Source organism: Puma concolor, chromosome B3 (assembly GCF_028749965.1).
Source record: "Puma concolor isolate L17-30 chromosome B3, mPumCon1.1.hap2, whole genome shotgun sequence".
Lineage (NCBI taxonomy): Eukaryota > Metazoa > Chordata > Mammalia > Carnivora > Felidae > Puma > Puma concolor.
In genome coordinates, this window is record NC_141672.1 from 29,764,869 (window position 1) to 29,777,364 (window position 12,496).

The 12,496-nt window shown below is 44.8% G+C and overlaps 1 protein-coding gene across 10 annotated transcripts in view; it reads left to right on the plus strand.

Moving 5' to 3' along the window:
• Positions 1 to 9,872: 9,872 nt before the first annotated feature.
• The window catches only part of NUMB (NUMB endocytic adaptor protein), a 204,834-nt gene continuing 202,210 nt past the window's right edge, over positions 9,873 to 12,496 (plus strand). For 2 of the 10 annotated variants that reach the window (XM_086709335.1, XM_086709337.1), the window contains exon 1: positions 9,873 to 9,964. Coding sequence is in view for 6 of the 10 variants with exons in the window: in XM_086709332.1 (XP_086565458.1) it covers positions 9,905 to 9,964 (60 nt within the window). In the remaining 4 variants the exon portion in view is untranslated. Of the gene's footprint in view, positions 9,965 to 10,079; positions 10,278 to 12,496 lie in introns of those variants that run through there. The other 8 variants (XM_086709332.1, XM_086709334.1, XM_086709331.1 and 5 more) reach the window with 8 other exon arrangements.

Consider the following 12,496-nt stretch of genomic DNA (forward strand, 5'->3'; position numbering starts at 1 on the left):
GGAGAAAGTAGGCTTTGGAGAGATACTGAGAGAGAGAAGTGTTATCCAATCACAGCCTGTACAACCCTCTAGGCAAGTTAGACCTGGCCAGCATCTGTCTGCACAGAAAATTTATTAGAGCGTGGTTGGAAATTTCTAATACTCCAGAGATGAGATTTCTGGTTGTATTCCTTATGGCCCTCAACAATGACCCTGCTCTAAGCTAAGGTTATTAGAAAATAGATCACTATTTTCTACAGCTATGAAACTGGGATTGGTCCGCCCAAGGTGAAAAAACTGTGGCCTCTGATTCCAATACGGTTGCTCAAAGATGCTCTGGCTTCCGTATGATCAACACTCCAAATAATAATAACTCCACATTCAAAATAATAATAACTTCTCCTGGCAATTCTTTTCATCTAGAGATTTCAAAGCATCTCACCAACACCTACTCATCCCCTAGGTAGCTGATTAAGCCACATCTCTGACATTCATCTTTCACTTGGGGTCCTCCCATAAATTGATGACTACGCTGAAAAGAGTGTGGGCCTCCTGACTCAAGGTCTCACCCTCAGTACCTACTCCACTTTGCTACCCAGTCTTGAGCAGTTTGTGGTACTCCCACAGGGCGTAGTTCTTTGTAGGGGCCTACATATCAGATCTGCCTGTTTCTTTGCTGTCATTACCTCCTACTGACTGCATTTCTGGTTCCCTAGTGTCCTGGCAACTGAGCTGTGCCATGGTCACATCGGGGATGCAGGAACTGTTGAAGAATCCACAGGGATTCTTCATGTCTTGTCATCCTTTATCCCAGTTTGCACCTCCTCCCACAGACTCGAGGCCATCACAGTACTGTGTTTTAGGCTTATTTTTCCTCCTTCCCTATCTCCAGTCTCACCTCCCCTCAGCAACAGGAAGCCACAGGCCCAGAGGAAGGAAAGGGAGGGAAATGTCTTTTTTTTTTTTTTTCCTCTCAGATTGCCCTCTTGTTCCCACTGAGGGACTGAGGCCATGAATATTGGCCTCGATGGGAAGAAGAAAGGATTAGAAGGATGAGTTTTGGCTTCTATCACTCATCCTGAGGGAGTTAGGTTCTTATTGATTGATTGATTGATTGATTGATTGGAGGAGGGATGGCTCAGTGCAGACCCTTAAAGGGAAATCCGTCTTAGAGTCTGAGGGCCGCCATTTTAATGTCCAGTCTGTATTTTAATATCCAGACCAGAATGGTCTCGGAAGAAATTGAACTCTTCCTGTCCCCAGTGTTGGGCCTTCCCCAAAGGAGTACCTCTGTGTTGGGGAATCTAACAAAGACAGGCAGTGGGATTCCAAATTCAGAATGCAGGGATGGGCCCTATACACTGGCAGAGGGCTTTATTTAGTCATACTCCACTCCTGTGCTTTTTACCTACCAATTACTATAACCACTAGTGATCATTATATGATAATTAGCACATGCCTTTTTTATAACTCCCAGAGCACCACCCCAAAATAAGTGATGGTGTAGGGTGGCAAGGCTGCTCCTAGAGACAACTCCTGACTCATTCATTCACTAAATATGTAGTGAACTACAGTGGGCCAGGCCCTGTGCTGGGCAGCTACGAGCAGCATGAATGTGGTTCTTGGTATCACAATGCTGACACAATGCAGGAGGAATAGGAACTAAGGAAGCTTACATGTGGGATGTGTGTATCCAACGTGGAAGGGTCGTGTGTATAAGAGGGACACCCCACCCAATGGTGGCTGGGAGAGGGGAATGTCAGAAGGTTCCGCTGTAGTAGTAGAAGCTAGTCATGGAATCCAGCTTAGGGTAGGCCTACACTGTTTGTTGAATTTCCCCAGAACATAACGTTGACACCAAAGCTGCCTCCTCATGTTAACCCTACAAAGTAACTCCCAGGCTATGCCAAATACCAGTGCCTCCAACTCCGCTTCTGTACAGTGGGACACTACCTTGGACAAGTGTGGAAGTGTGAAATTCTACACAGGTGGAAGATGTTATTATTGTATCCCACTAAAGAGAGTCTTTCAGCGAGGAAAATGGCACCAGGGAAATAGGTGCAGAAATCAGAGTCTTCTATTTCCACACCCAAGCCCAATTCTCTGTGCCCTTGAAAGGGTCTGGGTCTGTGATGGGAAATTGGTATGTCTGTCTCTCCTTGAGCAACAACATCCTTCTTATCAGCTGCTGCACTGAGAAGACACTGATGTCCTCTTGCAGGAAACTGACAGGAAAAGAAAGAAAGCCTACCACTAAATACACTTCCTGAGAGCAAAATGAAATGGCTGCGGCCCTGGCTGCCTGTAGGAAAGGGCTGAATAAATAAATACAACCATCCCTATTGTGTAGTCAGACTTCCTGGGGGCAAGTCCTCATCTCCCCGCCTCTTCTTTCCCTTCTAAAATTGGCCATCCTGCAGAGGAGCAGAGGTTTTCCCCAGCTACTGAAAGGTATTGAAACTTACAAGTCTCCAAACACAGAGAAAATACAGAGTTAGAAGGAGAGAAGACAAGACTCACAGAAGGAGGAACTTGATATTGCTACACACCTCTCCTTTAACCTCACAGAACTTTTTCAGCAACTTCTGCTTTGAACCTTTCTGTGCACAAGTCTGGTAATGTCTGGAGACAAGTCAGGAGGAGAAAAGCCTAGGGCTAGTGCATCTCAGAAAATCCATGGGCCTGTTAAAATCACCGCTGGGCAGGTGACCTGATTTGGAGGCAGAGGTGTAAACTGTCATCATCTGTGAATATTTATTGAGCTCTAACGGTGTAGCACCATAGCAGAAACTGCTTGAGAAGGTGACTCTGCAGCAAGAAACAGTTCCAGGGGCTCCTGGCTGGCTTAGTTGGTGGAGCACGCAACTCTCGATCTTAGGGTTGTAAGTTCCAGCCCCATGTTGGGTGTGGAGATTGCTTAATAAAATCTTGAAAAAAAAAAAAAAAAGAGAGAGAGAGAGAGAAACAATTCCAGTCTAAAGGATCCTAAGGCATTTCCTTGTGAGGAGCTTTTTTCTTCTGCATGGAACACGGACAGAAGGAAAGAACATGTACACAAATGGGGCAGGGGAAGAAGGCATTGGGAGGATAAAGAGAGACTGGGGATAGATACTTCTGGCCTGAAAAGATGAGATCAGATGAGTACTTGAACCTTTGTCTTTCTATAGTGTCTTTGGTCTAAAGATTATTTATACTTTAGGAGAACCCCCCTCATTTTTCTCATATAATCATGAGTGAACCCTGAGAAATGACTCAGAGCCAAAATAATGGGGTTTCTTTGATTATACTTCCTCATTTTCTCTGGCCATAGGCCACCCCTCCATATCCTCCTTCCTTATAAGGAACCTAGCTTCGACCCAGTCACTCCAACCTCTTAGTAATCTTTCTTTCATGTTGCAAACTAGACTCTCTTCCTCCTACTTTCTCTTATTTAAAAATTTAAAAATTTATTTTTATCTTTTAAAGTTTATTTACTTTTGAGAGAGAGAGAGAGCATGCAGGAGGGGCTGAGAGAGAGGGAGACAGAGAATCCCAAGCAGGCTCTATGCCATCAGCCCAGAGCCCAGCCCAGAGCCCAATGCGTAGCTTAAACTCACAAACCGTGGAGATCACGTGAGCTGAAATCAAGAGCCAGTCACTTAATCGACTGAGCCACCCAGGTGCCCCTTTCTTTTTTTTTTTTTTAATTAAAAAAAATTTTTTTTAAGTTTATTTAAGTGATTGCTACACCCAAACATGGGGCTCATGACTTGGAGATAAAGAGCTGCACACTCTTCCGACTGAGACAGCCAGGTGCCCCTCTTCCTCCCACTTTCTAATTGCAAAATTGCTATTCTTTTAGTCTCTTGGTTCTTGCTGCTCCCAATCCAGGTATGGAAACTTTCTCTTGAGTGTCCTTACTGTATCCACAGAACCTGTGTGGGAATTACCCTTTCTCTTATCCTCAGTTGAGGACTGACTTAGCAGACTGCACGGTGACCAGCTTTTTTTTTGAAAGGGACAAAGACCACACAACCAAGTCCCTGCCCCCCCCCCCGTCCCCCCTCCCCCCGGGAACTTCCATGGAGCCAAGCTCAGATTTCTGCATAAAGGAGGTGCTGCCATAATGAGCCCACCTTGCAGGTTTTGAGCATATCTTCTTTGAGCACATCCCCATAGCATAGGGCAGGCAGGAAATTAGGCTGAAGTTTAGATTTGTTGGCCATATTTTATGAATCCCAAATCTGCCATTACCTTCTGGCAAGTATACGATACACATAGATAAATGAGACAAAACATTTGAAAATAAGATCATCCTGGAAAGGTTACTATAATCATAGCATATCCAGTAGCTTGGAGAGGAAAACAGATATCACATACTCATAAAAGTTAATAATAACTAATGGCTACTGTGCACATACCATGTGCTCAGTGCTTCCTGAATTATGTAGATTATCTCATTTATTCCTCATGAAGATTTTGTTCTAATAGCTAGAAGGGGGAGAAAACCATTATATACTCAATAATAACATAAATAGGAATAATAATTATTATATAAGCCAGTTATATATGTCAGGGCTTAAATTGAATATTTTCTCTCATTTAATCTTTTTTTTCTTACGTTTATTTATTTATTTTGAGACAGAGAGAGAGAAAGCGCAGGGCAGGGGTGGGGGGGGGGGTGGGCAAAGACAGAGGGAGAGAGAGAGAATCCCAAGCAGGCTCTGTGCTGTCAGCGCAGAGCCGGACCCCGGGCTCGATCTCACAACCGTGAGATCATGACCTGAGCCCAAATCAAGAGTCAGATGCTTAACTGACTGAGCCACCCAGATGCCCCTCTCTCATTTAATCTTTTATTTATTTATTTATTTATTTATTTATTTATTTATTTATTTAAAAATGTTTATTTTTGAGAGAGAGAATGAGAGAGGGAGAGAGAGGGGGAGCATGTGCACATGCAGGGGAGGGGCAGAGGGAGAGAGGGAGACACAGATGCTGAAGCAGGCTCTAGGCTCTGAGCTGTCAGCACAGATCCTGATGCGGCACTGGAACCCACGAATTATGAGATCATGACCAAGATCATGACCTGAGCAGAAGCTGGATGCTCAACCGACTGAGCCACTCAAGTAGCCCTCTCATTTAATCTTTAAATGAAACCTACAAGGAGGTGTTGTTATTATTTCCTAAGGTAGGCCACTTCTAAAGTGGCTCCAGTGATCCCCCTCTTGGTGTCTATATTCTCGAGTAATCCTCTCTCCTTCAGCGTGGGCAGGACCTAATGTCTTGTTTCTCAGTAGTAGAATGTGTCAAAAGTGATGCGATATCAGTTCTGTGATTAGATTACAAGTGACTGACTTCTGTCTTGCCAGAAGTCTCTCTTTTGCTGGCCTGCCCTCTTGCTTGCTTACTCTGATGATGTAAGCTGCCACGTTTTGAGATGCTTTGTGGAGAGACCCTCATGGCAAGGCACTGCGGGAGGCCTCATTCAATAGCTCCTGAAGATCTAAGGCCTTAGTCTAAAGCCTGTGAGCTACTGAGTTCTATCAACAATGATGTGAATGAGCTGAGAACAGATCCATCCCGACTGAGCCTTGAGATGATTACAGCCTTGTAAGACCCAGAGCTAGTGGACTCAGCTAAGCTCCATCGGGATTTCTCACCCACAGAAATGGAGATAATAAATGTTGTTTTAAGTTACTAAGTTTTGGGGTAATTTGTAACTAACGCATCCCATTTTGTAGATGAAGAAAACTGAAGCTTGGGGATATAAATCAACTTTCCCAAAGCCACACAGCTAGTAAATGGCAGAGTCAGGATTTGAACACATTTAGATTCAAGACTGATTTCAAGTCTACTTTCTTACGTAATTCCAGTGCTTGGCAAACTGTAGTTCTAGAAGGCATTCTACTCTCTGAAATCCTTGGAATGCAGCCATGTTTCCAGGAAACTCTTTGTGTGTAAAACAGAGATGGACAAAAGTTTAAATGGTGCTTGGTGCTTTGAGCAGCCCACTCCCTGCTGCGGAAGAATGGCTGGTCCACCCATAGATCTAGTGATAGTAACCAGGGGCTCTATTCAACAGCATAATGGCAGAGCTAAGAGCTGCAGCCCATCCATTTTGCAAGCACTCAAGCTATCTTATCTATAAAATGCAAGGTGGGTAAAGGGGTAGTACACATTTTTCTTGAGGATGAAAATACATGCATTACATAATGAGGCGATCTGATGTGCTATTTAAAGATCATATGAGCCCTAGCATTAGAAAGCAAATGGTTCTACCTGTAGGAACACCATTTTTCACTTAAAAAAAACCACACACACACACCTTTTTTTTTTTTTTTTTAAGCTTCGTCCCATCCATGGGAGACAGCTTTGAACTTTGAAACCACAGTGCTTTGTTCCAGCAGGGAAGGCAGCTTGGCACTTCTCTGTGTTGGAATCTCCGCAGTTTGAGATGGTGAAAACATCTTCTTCCAGACGGTTTCCCTTCCTTCATCCAGAGCTTTGTGCCAGTGATCACCTTTATAAAAGGTGGCTGCACGAATCTTGTCAGCTTTGCCCTGATGCCAGAGCAGCAGTCTTTGAGCTCAGGGAGGCTTTCCAGGTGGCAGTGGAGCAAAGATCCCATAGGGTAAAGTTCTGGCATGGTTCTCCTTTCAACCAGTGACAGGCTACACTTTGTTGGTATAATTGTGCAAGCTGGTATAAAGTCCACAGCCAGAGGGATGGGGGTAGGACTCTAAGCTGGCTCAGAACTCTGTGGCCTCTTGACTTTGTCTAGCTTTCCTTACTCTCTTCTCTGCTGGCCCTGCCCCCCACCCTCCCTATCCCAACCCCTCCTCTCTAATCCCTTCATCCCATCAGTCTCCATCTTCAGGGATCCCTGACTCAGGGAACTACCTCTTATCAAATATCTTGGCTTGCTTCCAATTGCTAGAAACAGGCAGCTCTGGCTCTTGTCTACTATCAGAATGATTTTCTTCCCCACCAGTTGTTTGTTTCGCTAATCCATTTGGAATTGTGTCTAGAATCCAGTGTTGGGGGAGGGGAATCCAAAAATAAACAAACAGAAAAGGAGCTTTCCCTAGTGACATTGCCCCCACCCCGGACTAAAATAGAAATGACAGGAAACCTGGATTCTGCTCCCTTGAAAAGTGATATGATGAAAAGAGAGCAGAAAGTAGCATCAGCATTCGCTGAAGCCCGAGGCCTTAGACATCAGGACATCGCCGCAAGTCCTTCATTTTCTACGTAATCAGGATTTATAAAGGCTATTTTTGCCTTTAATATACCTGCTATCCTGGTCTTGCTCAAGTGCCTCTGAACAGATACCATCTGCACCACCTCCACAGCCAGCCACACAACACAAAGCTACAGACTCCCTGACTCCAGTGTTCTTGCTTTCTAAGATGGGGTCTTAAGAGTGGTGAAGACATAACACAGGAAAGAAAAGAGAGGCTGGATGAATTATGTGGTAAGGTTATGTGATAAGGCTCATGCAAAATCAAAACGTGGGGCACAAGCAATAAACTTTCTAGTACTGTGTGGACTTTAATAACATAATAAATAGCTTTCTGTTGGATCAAAGAATGTTCCTTAAAATCTTCCTTCTTTAAGATTTTTTTCTTTTCTTACTGGACTGAACATGTTTATTTTACTTTTTTTTTCTTAACTGATTTCCATAAGGAACAGGAGTGGTAAAATGTATATATGCATGTATGAGTGAAAACATTTGTGAGTACTTTGTTTTCACGGAACGGAATGAATAGCTGACCTTTGTGGAAGTATTCCTTGTTTTGTGATAGTTATTTTGTTGAGCTCCTGGACTTAGATGGCAAGTCCTCTTAGTGAGGCTGGACTAATTCTATGTTCTCTATGGCACCAAATCACTATGGCTGTACAAGAGCCATTATTACCCCAAGTACCATAATAATGCCCATGCCCTCCTATGACGTTATTGTTTCCTATCTGCCAGGACATTAATTGCCTTCTAACTTGCTCTAAAATCGGTAGATAGGGCATACTGCCAAGACTAGAGAGAAGAAAGCTGCTGGCAATATAATAAAAGGCTGTGTAAAGGATATGCTGATACCTCCTTCTCATTGGGGAATCTCCACATTTGCATGTTACTTCATTTGTTATGGATGTTAGCTCAGGCTTGCCTTATGTCTTGGCTTCCATCTTATCATGGTCAATGTCTGATCTTTCCTTTGACTGAATGATTCAGACATCTCCGAAGTTATTTTGACTTTTCCACTTTCCTTTACAGGCTTTTTATGAGTCATTGAATTGAAGGGGAGGTTATTTCTAAACTGGAAGGTGAGGATGAGGGAAGGGGGAGGAAAGTTCCAGAAAATAACTAGGAAAAGACACCTTATTGTTATAGTTACTGGAGGAATAATTTCTGCTTAGTTTGGTGATATGTAGTTTATTCAAAGTTGACTAAAAATATAAGCTAGAAATTAGACTTTTTTTTTCCCCCTGGATAACAAACAGTGAAGTTTTAGACTACTTGTAGCTTGCTCTGCAAAGGACAGGGAGGTGAGTAGAAGAGATATGGGACAAAGAGTTAGCTGGAAGAAGAAAGGGGCAAAGCACAAAATTTCTGAAGTCCAGATTCTCAGTCTCACAGGAAGTTCCCAACCATAAGGTAATGCTTGTGAGGGGGTGCCTCCTTGACCTGTCCCAATCCATCTCTGGTTTGTTTCATGGTCCATGGGTTTGTGTATTATAGGTAGAGTTGTGAGAAAGGTATATTTAAATCTGACTTAGAAATTTAAAGAGTAATCAGGCAAACGTTTTGTTATTTAGGAGCATGAAAAGTGGGTGGAAATTAAAAAGAAAAGCAAAATCTAAGGATGGATATATTTCTAGGAGCACAAGAGTTTTTATAGCAACACCAGATTTCTCAAAAATGCGTACTGTGACTTGTACCCAAATGAATAAAAAATGCAATCATTTATTCTCGTGCATTGTGCTAATGTGAGAAAAGAACTGCAATTCATTCAACGGTCCTAATTTAGAATGCTAGGAAAAGACAAGCTTTCAAATATCTGACACACATCTAGTAGGGCTATTTATGAACTGCTGAACATAAAAATCAAATTGGGAGAAGGGGCGGGGAGGGACGGAATTCTCATTTCCAGAGCATCACACGGGGAAATGTGGCCCATTTCGTCCAAACTTGCTCATGGCTGCTTGGTCACTTGGCAGGAGCCAGGGGTGAGTCTGGAGAACTCTCAACATGCCACTTCAGTTTATTAACGACGTTGTAACTGCAACCAAAGTGGGCTGATTTCTACTAAATAAATGGTTGTGCTTTGCCCTTTAGCATGAAGACTTCTGGAAAGAACTTCAAGGAAATAGGGTGCATTGAGACTTCAAGAAGAGGACATTTTTATCTGTGTAAGTGCTTTTCTCCCAAGGAGTTGGAAAACACTCCTTAAACACAACCTCTGATGTTGGTGTTTTGTAAGTACTACCCTCTAAACTATCAGTGATAAACTTCTCCTAATAGGGAGGGAACTGGAGAAAGGGATGAGTTTACAGAATGAACTCTACAACAAAGAGTTAACCCTTCCCCGGTAACCTCGCTTGTGAACATCGGCCCCTTCCTTGCTTTCTACTGCGCAACCAAACTGTGCCCAAGTTTGAACCAACCCTGGAGCTACATCCCTTGCCAATTGATTTAACAGACATTTTCGGTAGCCTATCATAACTTCGAACTGCCCTACCATCAACCAATTACAACGAAAGCTTGGTCCAGGACGCTGTGAGTCCGGGAGGGGGCTAATACCGGGTCCAGGAAAAGGGGCGGTGAGGAAGCTATGACAGACGGGTAAGTGAAACCAATCAGAATAGAGAGCCGCCCCCCCACTATCCAATGGAGAGGTAAGAACTATGAAACGGGGTGGGCCTGTTGTCATGGGGGAGGTGGTGGCGCTTGATGGCTACTGGCGGCCGAGGTAAAGGCAGTGGCGCTGGAGTTGGTTGGGGGCAGCGGCAGGTGAGTGCCGGTAGCGCGGGCCTGAGGTCTGGGGGCCGTCGCGGGGCGGAAACTCCAGCTCGGAGCTCCGGAGGCGGAGGCCGGAGGAAGGGGGCCTGGACTGTGGGCCGGGTCGGGCCGGGGCCAGGGCGGCGGCGGCGGCGGCGGCTGCGGCGAGTTCGCTCCGACTGGGCTGGTGGGAGAATGGCCCGGTTCCCGGCGGCGGAGTTCGCGTTGGCAACATAGGCTGGGGGCAGACCCAAGCGGTTCGTGCCGGGAGGTCCCTTGGGACGTCCCGCTGCTTGGGCGCTGACCGGCGGCCGGTGTGTGAGCGGTAAGTTCCCTGAGGAGACGGGAGCGGACGGGGTCCCGGAGAGGGGGGATGACCCGGGGTGACCGGCAACAACCTGGTCCGAGGACCGGGTGACTCGGGGATACACACCCAGGACAGCTGGGGTGCGAGGGAAGAGAGCAGAGGAACCCGGGAAACCCAGGAGCGGCCCGAGCGGAGGGAGCTGGGGGGCCGGGAAACTGGGAGTGGCCCGGGTCCGAGGGAGAAGAGACACCGAGGGCGGCCGGGGTCCGGGGTGACAGTGAGCGGCCTGGGTCTGAGCGAGGGGCGTCGAGGAAAGGCAGAGAGGGGGTTGGGGACTCTCCTGAGAAAGGCGGCTGTCCGAGGGTGGAGGACTCCGGGGGAGTCTAGGAGAAGCGGGTCTTAGGAGGGTGGGACCTGTGGAGACCTTGAACAGCTGGGGAGGAACAGGAGCTCCCAGCCCCCACCGCTTGTCTGGGATGGGAGACCCAAGACTGGACTGGGAGCTCCTGGGTCTGAGAATCCGCGGGGGACCATGGGACCTGGAGCAGTAGTTCGGATTTGAGACTGGGCTGAGGGGGTCTACCGGGGAGTGGAAGTTCTCTCAGTTGGAGAGTAGTCACGCAAAATGACACAGGGGTGGGCGGGGAGAAATAATTTCCTTGTGGGAAGCGCGAAGTAGATAGGGCGTAGATAGGACGCAGTAGGAGAAGGTTGCTCTGGAAGAGAGTGGTGGTCTTGTGGAAACTGGCCGTAACAGCAGATATGAGAAATTTACAGTGTAGTTATTAGTAGATTCTAAGGACTTCAGACATAGAACAAACTTCGGCTTCATAATACTAAGGTGGAAGAGAAGAGCATCCTAAAAGCAGGGTTAAGTGACTTGCATTCTAGTGGCTTAGAAAAAAATTTTTGTTTTAGGATGACACCAATGATATTAGAAAATGAGGACATTGACAGGATGGGGAATTTGAAAGGAAAAAGGGGAGGTGAGGAGTAGCTGAAACTAAGGGAGTAGGAAGGACTGGGGACTTGATCAGAAAGAGGGGAGTCATGAAAGGATAGACATACTCTGGCCAAATTTAAAATAAATTCCACCACTTAGCTTGGATAATTTAACCTCTCTGTGCAAGTTTCCTAATCTGTACGATAGTGATAATAATAGTCCCTATTTCATAGGGTTGTTTTTTCACATGGGTTAATATTTGTAGAACTTTTAGAATAGTGACTGGCATCGAGTAAGCAGTGGGTACTTACTGACTAGATTGTTAAATAGAGGATAAAGACCCGAGTTTTTTTAATGCTGTGATTCTCAAACTTTAGCTTGCACCAGAATCACCTGGAGGGCTTGGTAAAATACAGACTGCTGGCCAGAGTTTCTGATTCAGTACATCTGGGGTGGGTCCCGAGCATTTGCATTTATCTCAGGTGATGGTCAGAGGATCCCACCTTAAAAGCCACTTACTTCAATGAAAACAGTAATAATGTTTAAACTTCTCAAACTGTCTACCCTGCTAGAGACAAGTAGAGGCAGATTGCAAAAATGATCCAAATATAAGGGATATCCTCTATTAAGCCCTATGTTTCTCAAACTGTGGATTGTGATTTATTAGTAATTTATAAAATCAGTTTAGTGGGTTACCACCAGCATTGAAAATAAAATGAAATAGAACAGAATTGACTAGCATTGCATTTGGTGAAGAAAAATGTTGTTTTGGGAAAATTTTCTTGTGTGTGTACTAGGTCACAATGTAAAATCTGTTTCTTCTAGTCAAAGGAGTTTGAAAAACTGTTTTGAGCCATGCAGTGCAGCAAAAGTAGCCCTTCAGTAGGGCTTTCTAGGGACTGAGTTTATTATTTATTTTTATTTTTCTGGTAATTCTGTCTCAGGTGGTCGTACATTCTATTTAATTTCTTTAGCCTCCAATTTGGTTTCTCCTATGTTTGCCTGATCACATACTGCGTTGTGCCTCTTTTTAGATATTGAGAATCTTTGGCATGAGGACTTAAGGAAATTTGAGTCAGAGAAATGAAATTGAGTGGTGTTTCACTTGTGCCCTCTTGTTTACCTTTCTTTTTATACCACGGTATGGTAACCCATTGTCTGTAAAAAAACCTAAGTATGCACAGACATATTGGCAGTAAACAACTAACGCTGAAATGGACTGGTTTGAGAACAGTTCATGTATAGAAAATAAGTAAAAACCAGGTAAGACACATTTCAAAGAAGAAAAGCAAAG